General features: G+C 35.5%; 1 protein-coding gene across 1 annotated transcript in view; it reads right to left on the minus strand.

The window, feature by feature from the left end:
• Positions 1 to 10,000, minus strand: part of PARP1 (poly(ADP-ribose) polymerase 1) — a 161,093-nt gene that overhangs the window by 149,393 nt on the left and 1,700 nt on the right. The window contains exons 2-3 of the mRNA XM_053712623.1: positions 4,985 to 5,147; positions 257 to 372 (exon numbers count right to left, since the gene is read on the minus strand). Coding sequence (XP_053568598.1) covers positions 257 to 372; positions 4,985 to 5,147 — 279 coding nt within the window. The remainder of the gene's footprint in view (positions 1 to 256; positions 373 to 4,984; positions 5,148 to 10,000) is intronic.

Below are 10,000 nucleotides of genomic sequence, written 5' to 3' on the forward strand. Positions count from 1 at the left end.
CCACGAGCGTTCAGCGACTAACAAATGCACACGTCTAATGAGCATGTACAAAAGTACATAGTAAATATGTATATGCATTTTGTGACTGGCTGATGGCTGTCACATGGCAGAGGGGGAGGGAAAATCTAATTCATTTTTAAATTTGCCAGAAAATATTCTACTGCTCATTTCCAAATCAAATGAAGTGATATTGCATTGTCTTTTTATTGTGCAATTATTCAATTGTACTGTATTTAGTCGCTCTTTAACACGTTACCTTCTCTATTTTCTCTTCACAGCCTTTGCAAGTGCTTCTGTTGGACTTTGCATATTCAGCTGCAAAATCATTCAAAGTCATAGTTCCTTTGCCTCCCTCAGAAGCACCACCTTTGTCTGGAAGAAAACAGAAATGATACTAATTTTATCTTCCCACCAGCTCATGTTATTTGTTATGGTCTCTCAATATCATGCGTGTTATCCTAAGCAAGGTCAGCTCCATCTGGCAGCCAATGAGTCAGCAGTCAATGATCACTAGCTCAGTGAACATCTATGCAGGTGCCATTATATAATATAATGGCACCTGCATAGATGTTCACTGAGCTAGAATACACATATACTATGAACTAGACATAAAACTGGGTGTATTTTGCATTATAAACCGACTATGTGTCTTTTATTTAAAGCACCTTAAAGGGACACTGAACCTAACATTTTTCTTTTGCAATTCAGAAAGATCATGCAATTTTAAGCAACTTTCTAATTTACTCCTATTATCAATTTTTCTTCGTTCTCTTGCTATCTTTATTTTGGTTTCAGTACTCTGGACAGCACTTTATTGGTGGATGAATTTATCCACCAATCGGCAAAGACAACCCAGGTTGTTCGCAAAAAATGGGCCGGCATCTAAACTTACATTCTTGCATTTCAAATAAAGATACAAAGAGAATGAAGACAATTTGATAATAGGAGTAAATTAGAAAGTTGCTTAAAATGTCATGCTCAATCTGAATCACAAAAGAAAAATTTTGGTTACAGTTTCCCTTTAATGTCAGAAAGCTGGGCATAAAAAATATATATAATTACATACAGAAATATGCAAATGGAGAGAGTATGCACCTGATCATCTAATTAAAGGGATGTTAACATTTAAAAATGAATCACTCATAAAATATTTAAATAAAATCAAAACAATATATATATATATATATATATATATATATATATATATATATATATATATATATATATATATATATATATATATATATATTAATGATGTGATTGGTTAGCACAGGTCACACGCTCATTTACATCTGCCCCTGCTTGGTCACAGCAAAGAAAACCTATAACACCGATTCCACCAAACCTCTGAATATCCCTGATCTGCTCTTGATTTGCAAAACCCACCAGTATGTCCTAACACAACAGATGATTTTAACACATTTATTGTGTATGCAGATGCTTTGCAGTGTGGTGCTTAAAGGGATATGAAAGTCAAAATCAAACTTGCATGATTCAGATAGAGCATGTCATTTTAAGACACTTAATTTACCTTTTAATTTCTAATGTGCTTCGTTCTCTTGTCATCCCTTGTTGAAAAAGAATACACACTTATACACTACAAGGAACTAGCTGCTGATTGGTGCCTGTGATTGGCTGACTAGATGTGTTCAGCTAGTGCAATGTTGTTCCTTCAGCAAATGATAACAAGAGAATAAAGCAAATTGGAAAGTTGTATGTTCTATCCAAATCATGAACGACAATTTTGGGGTTTCCTGTCCCTTTAATTGCGGATTATATATGGGTAGAAATAAGTAGTGAAAAGTACAACATACGCACCCGTTATACTTGTGGACTGACTGGTTATCAGCAAAATCATTTAATGGCCCGAGTATAATAATTAGGAAATCAGCATTAAAAAGGAGATAGGAAAGTCAAATGTAAACCTGCATGGCTCAGATACATCGTTATTTTAAGACACTTTTAAACTCACTTCTATTATCAAATGTACTTTGTTCTCTTGGTATCCATTGTTGAAAAATATGTACATATCCCCCACTAGTGCGAGCTAGCTGGTGATTGGTGCCTGCACACATTTGTCTCTTGTGATTGGCTGACTAGATGTGTTCAGCTAGCTCTAAGTAGTGCATTGCTGCTCCTTCATCAAAGGATATCAAGGGAATAAAGCAGATTTGATAACAGAAATACATTGGAAAATTTTATGTTCTATCTGAATCCTGAAAGAAAACAATTGGGTGTCATGCCCCTTTAAATGTGACTCCATATTTGTCAAGTAATTACCCAGAGTCTGTGGTGCTGGATCCTGTTTTTCCTCTACAAGTTACAGCAACTATTTTGCAACAATATTAGAGGGACACTAAACCCAAACTGTTTCTTTCATGATTCAGATAGAGGATGCAATTTTAAGCAACTTTATAATTTACTCCTATTATCAATTTTTCTTTGTTCTCTTGCTATCTTTATTTAAATGGCAGGAATGTAAAGCTTAGGGGCGAGCCCATTTTAGGTTCAGCACCCTGGATAGCACTTGCTTATTTGTGGCTACATTTAGCAAACCATTAAAGTAAATGTAAATTTTGATGCTAAAGTGCCCGGTTTTTAAAAATTCGATTAAAAACAGGGGCACTTTAATTCATCAAAATTTACATTTCACTCCTGTTGTGAAAATATAATTACCTTTTAATCTTGACAGCCGCTCCAGCTTCCTCCGCCCGTCGCAAAGGCTCTTCCTGGGTCTAAAATGAGGAATCCGGCTTCCTCCAATCAAGGCGTTGAATCAGACACTGATTCCCCTGGGGTGGGGGGGGGGGAAGCCGAGATTGGAGGATGACCTATCCATCATTTCTGACGTCAGAAATGGCTTGCAACGACCGGGGGAAGCTGGAGCGGCTGTCAAGTTTAAAAAGGCAAGTAATTTTTCACAACAGGAGTGAAATGTAAATTTTGATGAATTAAAGTGCCCCTGTTTTTAAAGGGACAGTCAACAGCAGAATTTTTGTTGTTTTAAAAGAGATAATCCCATTATAACCCATTCCCCAGTTTTGCACAGCCACCACGGTTATATTAATATACTTTTTAGCTCTGTGATTAACTTGTATCTAAGCATCTTCTGACAGCCCCCTGATCACATGACTTTTTATTTATTATCTATTGACTTTCATTTTAGCCAATTAGTGCAGTGTCTGCCACAATCCACGGGCGTGCTCACAATGTTATCTATATGGTTTACATGAACTAGCTCTCCCCTGCTGTGAAAAGCAAATACAAAAGCATGTGATTAGAGGTGGCCTTCAAGGGCTTAGGAATTATCATATCAGCCTTCCTAGGTCTAGCTTTCAACTAAGAATTTACATTCCTGCTTTTTAAATAAAGATAGCAAGAGAATGAAGAAAATTTGATAATAGGAGTAAATTAGAAAGTTGCTTAAAATTGCTGCTCTACCTGAATCATTAAATAAATAAAAAAATGTGGGTTTAGTATCCCTTTAAGAACCACTCAGATGTATTTGCTGCGACACAGTAATTTTACTGTTTGGCGCTTGTTTTCGCGTTCTTTGTTTTGACTAATAAAATAAAATCATGGTCATATTTTATTTCTGCTACCTTCTCCTGACCATGCTTAATTTTTACCCACAGCCTGCTGTATACCTGACCCCAGATCTCTTAATCATCATCATGTTTTTGACAGAAGGATCTTAAAAAGCACAAGAAACCCAAAAAATTATATTTAATGATTCAGATAGAGAACACACAATTGTATACAACTTTTCAATTAACTTCTATTACATAGTTTGCTTTGTTCTCTTGGTATCCTTTGTTGATATATCAGCATTTTACTACTGGGAGCTTTCTGAACACATTGGTCATCCAATTAAAAGAGGTATAAATGAGCAGCAACCAATCAGCAGCTTCTGAGTCTACCTAGGTATAATTTTCAACAAAGGATATCAAGAGAACAAAACAAATTACATAATAGAAGTAAATTGGAAAGTTGTTAAAAAGCACTTGCTCTTTCTGAATTATGAAAGAAAAAAATGTGGGTTTCATGTCCCTTTAACAATAATACAGTGCAATTAGACTTTTTTTTTTTAGCCCATACTTTATTTTGTAAGATGGGAGATAAATCTTCTGGGACACAAAATGAATAATGAAGTTAAAATATTTTGACAACATTGGTTCATTATGGAAACAAATAAACTAACAAGGGGTCGACAAATCTGTTTAAAATGTAGGATCCAGTAAGAATATTTAGGAGCCAGACAGAGGTATTTGTATATAGATATATGGATTATAAAAAGTTAGGAGCCAGGGGTAAATTTCTAGCCTTTGGTTTGTCGAGCCCTGAACAGGACATACATTATTTGTTTATTTTCCATCTATTAGTTAGCTAAATCAAATGAAATGAATGGATGTTGTATTTGTTCATTCAATTTAAAGGGACAGTCTACACTTTAGTCATCTTAAAGTCTATACCTAAGATTAAGTTACAAATAGCCTCCTGCACCCTGTTCTATATCATGCAGCAGGAACAGTAAACAAGTTATTTTAAAATGAATATTGTTTCTGGCCAGTTTGAAATAGTTAAGCTCACTGATGACATCATGATCTGGGCTGCATATGGCATCCAATCACAAAAGGCTCACTAGTTGGATTTAATAGACTGTCAATGCTATTCAGCATAGTGCCTAGATGCAGCCCAGATCGTGATGTCCTCAGTGGGCTGAGCTTGGCAGCCATTTCAAAGTGACCTGAACAATATTCATTTTAAAATAATTTTTACTGTTCCTGCTGCATGATATAAAAAGGGCGCAGGAGGCCATTTGCATCTTAATCTAAAATAAGACTTCAAGATGACTAAGGTGTAGACAGTCCCTTTAACTGTACGTTCCTTCAAGCACAGAATGAATGGCAATCTAAATATACAAGTCTTACCCAGAAAAGGGGACTATAGCTACACCCAGGAGCTTATACAGATGTGGACTTACCTGCTGTAGCGCCACCCGTTTCAATTGCCTTTTTAATTTTATCCTGATCATCCCATCGCAGTTCGGTAAAACCATCAATATCCCCATGGGATAAAACTCGGGCGCGCTTCCAGAAACAAGAGTAATGATACCAGTGTGGGACTTTTCCATCAAACATTGGAGACTAGAAAAAATAACAGACAAAGGAAGCAATGTTTTACAAAATGAAGTAAAAAAGCAAAAGAGTGCTGTTTTTTTTTTTTTTTTTTAAATGCATGATCCTGACTTAAATAAGCAAATGTTTCTCATTACAGATGCAGCTGTAGGAGTTGTCTTTATCAGCCAGTGAGGATTAAGATATACAGACTGGCAATGTTTAAATTTACATGGCTTTATTGTTATATGCATTTCTGTATTGTTATATGCATTTCTTCCATTTGTATGAATAAGTACAATGTACTTTAAAAAGGGAAAAAAAAAACCCTCATAAAATGTTTAGTTATACATAACAAAATCACTTTACAATGTACTTTAATTTTTATTGCTTTGCTTCCTTTTATTGTAATTTAGCCCTGAAAACTTCCTTTAGCAAACATGCTTCTGGGAAAAGTTATAACAGTTTTTCAGCGGGATATTCTCTAGTATAATAGGTAATTCACATAATTGGATTTATATCCTATCTATTGAGTGTGGAATAGGCCCAATTTATTAACCCTTTGAGTGTTAAGCACTTTTTCCCACCCCAGATCCCCAAGACTTACACTATACTTAACATTGTTAAGTATAAATAAAGTGTAATTGCGCGTGATTTCACCGCACAAAACGTGATGCCCCGGCGATGCCTGTCACTCTAAAGGCACGATCGCCGGGGTAGGAGTGGGTAGGAGCCCCCAGATCTCCCTCAATGTGGGAGAGTGCTAGTGACGGCTCGGAGCCGTCATTAGCACCAGAGTGGGAAACTCTAACGGCTCAGAGCCGTCATTAGCACTTAAAGGGTTAAACAAAGCAAACTATTTTACAGCAAAGCAATAATAAACATATAGTGAAAGTTAATTGAACTTTCATGGTGGTGAAAGAACATGCAATTTTAAATAACTTTCCAATTAACTTCTAGTATCTAATATGCCCTGTTTCCTTGGTATCCTTTGAGGAAAAGCACTGCACTACTGGGAGCTAGTTACTGATTGGCTGCTGCATATATGTCTCTTGCTGACCCAAAGTGATCAGCTAGCTCCCAGTAATTCATTGCTTTGCTTTCAAAAAAGGATACCAAAAAATTGAAGCAAATCCGATGATAGAAGTAAATTGGAAAGTTGTTTAAAGCTGCATACTATATCTGAATCATGAAAGAAAAGAATTGTGTGTTTCATGTCCCTTAAATGTATGCCCAATGGCCAATTTTACCTGCTGAGATTCTTTTTTTTTTTTTTTAACAAATGGCTCCTTTACTTTTATATTTGCATTTGAAAGATCTCTTTTATGTTTGTTGAAACCAGCACTTACAACAATACTGGCTATAGAATAAGCTATGTAATCACGAGACAAATTAGCATAAACCAACTTCATAGTAAGGGTTGAAGAGAGAAAGAGAGCCCAGCAAATTTAAAGGGACACTAAACACAATTTTTTTCTTTCATGATTCAGATAGAGCATGCAATTTTAAGCAACTTTCTAATTTACTCCTATTATCAATTTTTCTTTGTTCTCTTGTTATCTTTATTTAAAAAGCAGGAATGTGAAGCATAACGCTGGCCCATTTTTGGTTGAGAACATGGGTTATGCTTGCTAATTGGTGGGTAAATGTAAGCCTCCAATAAGTGCTATCCATAGTGCTGAACCTAAAATGGTCTGGATGCTAAGATTTACATTCCTGCTTTTAAAATAAAGATAGCAAGAGAACGAAGAAAAGTTGATAATTTGAGTAAATTAGAAAGTTGTTTAAATTTCATGCTCTATCTGAATCATAAAGAAAAAAATTGGGTTCAGTGTCCCTTTAAAATGATGTTCTTGCAGCATCTTTGAATACAATTACCAGTTATTGTCTTTTTAATGGGACACTTAAGTCAAAATTAAATGTTCATGATTCAGATGCAGGTTTAAACAATTTTCCAGTTTACTTCCATTACCAATTTGTTCTTAGTATTTTTATATGCACACTTTCTGACGCACCAGCTCTTAATGAGCAAGATTTCACAATGTATATGAATACCAGTCTGTAATTGCTGTCATGACACAGGGGGCATTGTCTTTTTATTGTGCATTGCTGGATTATACAGTTCTGCTGTAATGTAATGTGACCTCCAATGTTTTTGGGTGGCCATTTATTTAAGTCTTAATTTTTCAGCTATGTCTGGCACAACATATTGGGTGCTGGAATTCATATCACTGCACATTATATGCATAAGAGATGCACATTACAACTGAGAAAAAAAAGCTACTTATTATTATTATTATAATGTATTGTAATTCAATGCTATGAAAAGCAATTTAGCTCTGCTGGGGTTTTACTAAAAGAGTAAAATAACAAAGAAAAGAAAACAATGGTCGGTTCATTCCTGTAATGAAGTAATGAGGAATGTGTACAGTCATTCAGATAGGGAGTTGTCGACCAAGTATGCCTGAAGGGAAAGATTAGACACAACTGAATTATGCGGGAAATTAGATAAAATCCAAGGCCTGTTTAATCTCAACCCCCCAAATAGATCCTGTGGAGACTAAGACATTTACCATCCATTCTACCTGAAGTCTACAGCAAGTTAAAGGGATATGAAACTCAAATTTGTTCTTCCATGATTCAGATAGAAAATGCAATTTTAAGCAACTTTCTAATTTACTCCTATTATCAATTTGTCTTCGTTCTCTTGATATCTTTATTTGAAAGCAGGAATGTAGTAAGCTTGGGAGTCTGTTTTTGGTTCAGCATCTGGGTAGCGCTTCCTGATAGTATGGGAGGGATAGTTGAACAACAGTAAGGGACAAAGTGTTACTAACAAACAAAAATAATGTATGAAGCACTCAAAGAGGATAAAAAGTGCTTTTATAACGAAATTAAAAGCACTTCATGGAGTAGGATTGCCACCTTTCCTGGAAAATACCGGCCATGCTCATTAACGTAAGTAATTATGCAACATAGCTCAGTAACTAAATCTGCTAAGACTGATTTTAAAATTATTTCTAAGCAGATTTCAACATACTCAGTAGAAGTTTTACTACTAAATATTTATTCTTTATTTTTTACCTTGACATAAACAAATACCAGTCATGTTGGTAAAATGTTGGGTGGCAGCCCTATTCACAAAGGCATCTCTTCAAAAGTCGTCAACCCCCCCGCCCCTCGCCCACACACACAAGACTGGCTTGTATTTTTAGTTCAGAACTTGCATTATCAGATCTGCTGCATATGACAGTCAGAAACTGGACATTAGATACCTGAGGGTAAAAACCATTTGTTATGAAAGGCCGTGAGTGCTACAGCAAGGTGTTTTTCGACTGGTGAAAAATATATTACTAGTCCACTAAATGCTAACTATTGAAAGAAGGGAAAATGAGGAAAATGTATCAGTACACAGCTTTTGAGGCTTTGCAGTGCAGGTTCTCATTCTCAATAGTGCATAGTCTACTTTATAGTAGTGTCTATTACATGCAGTTATATGAAAATTGGTTTATAATGTCCCTTTAACATCTTCACCACCTCAGAAGTTGTGAGATCAATCACCCTCAATACTCACTTGCTCAGGATGATTGACATGCCCTAAATAGTTGCATGAGACCAGGGAGCGGCATTGCACAAGAGAACTCTATGGTTGAGTCCCGTGTGGCTAGCACAGCTATTGGATAAGAGGTGGAAACTTCACCTCATGAAAAAAGAAATAGTTTTTTCATGGGTGTTAGCAAGGTTGTTATTTTAGTAAAACATGCACAAAATAAAAGTATCTTTTTAGCACATATTCACTTCAAAATCATGAATTAAGGTCCATTTAACTTATTCTATAGATTCAGGCTAATGTTTGAAAAGAGATAAAATTTGATCTGAAACCATAAAATGTTTCAGATCAAATTTAAAATAAAAAAAAAAGTTCCCAATTACCTTCTCTTATCAAATTTGCTTTGTTCCCATGATATTCTTTGTTGAAGAGATACCCAATTCAGATAATTTTTAAATATACTTCTATTATCAAATTGTCTTTGTTCTCTTGGCATCTTTTGTTGAAAAGTAGGGATGTAAACTCAGGCGCTGGCCCATTTCTGGAGCACTATATAGCAGCAGTTTTGCAAATATGTTACCCATGTGCAAGAGCACTAGTAGTACTGGTATCGATACCTACCTAGATATCTCTTCAACAAAGAATATGTTAAATACAGTAGGAGATGCGGGCAGAGGTTCGGCGGTAGGTTTACCATAACACAATGAATGAAAGTGCCAGTTTTTAAAGTTTATTGTTAGATACTGGGCATGGGCAGCAAATTCAATTAACTTTAATATTTTCTTTTTCTGCATTGACTTGGTAATGGAATGGTGAGATGGTGTAAATAACAGAGGAATTATAAACGGATGTGTGAAATGTTTTTAATTTTCAGTTACATTGAAGTCAGGTATGCAACTTAAACGGACATTAAAGGGACATTCCAGTCAAAATATAAATGCACATAGATAAATTACATCTTTGAATAGAAACATATTTGCAATATAAAGGTATTGGCAAAAATGCTTCTAGTAAGAGTTATCACTGTTTTAGAGTTAACATTTTTCTCTGCATGTGAAGCATAGCTAGATATTGTCACTGCACCCACATTTTAAATAATTGCTGACATGATACAAGTCCCGCTGATGATATGAGCAGCTACATTAATAAATGGAGTCATTACCAGATAGTACAAGCAGCTTAGGCTCCCAGAGCAAGGGTTGTGTTTAAAATGCTGGTGCACGGTGCATACTTAAATACACTTTTGAAACAGCTATAGCTTTTTAGCATATATATTACAAAATTGCTTCTGTTCAGTACCAAAATGCAACCATGTGGTTTTCAATTTTGGCTG

Source organism: Bombina bombina, chromosome 4, assembly GCF_027579735.1.
Source record: "Bombina bombina isolate aBomBom1 chromosome 4, aBomBom1.pri, whole genome shotgun sequence".
Lineage (NCBI taxonomy): Eukaryota > Metazoa > Chordata > Amphibia > Anura > Bombinatoridae > Bombina > Bombina bombina.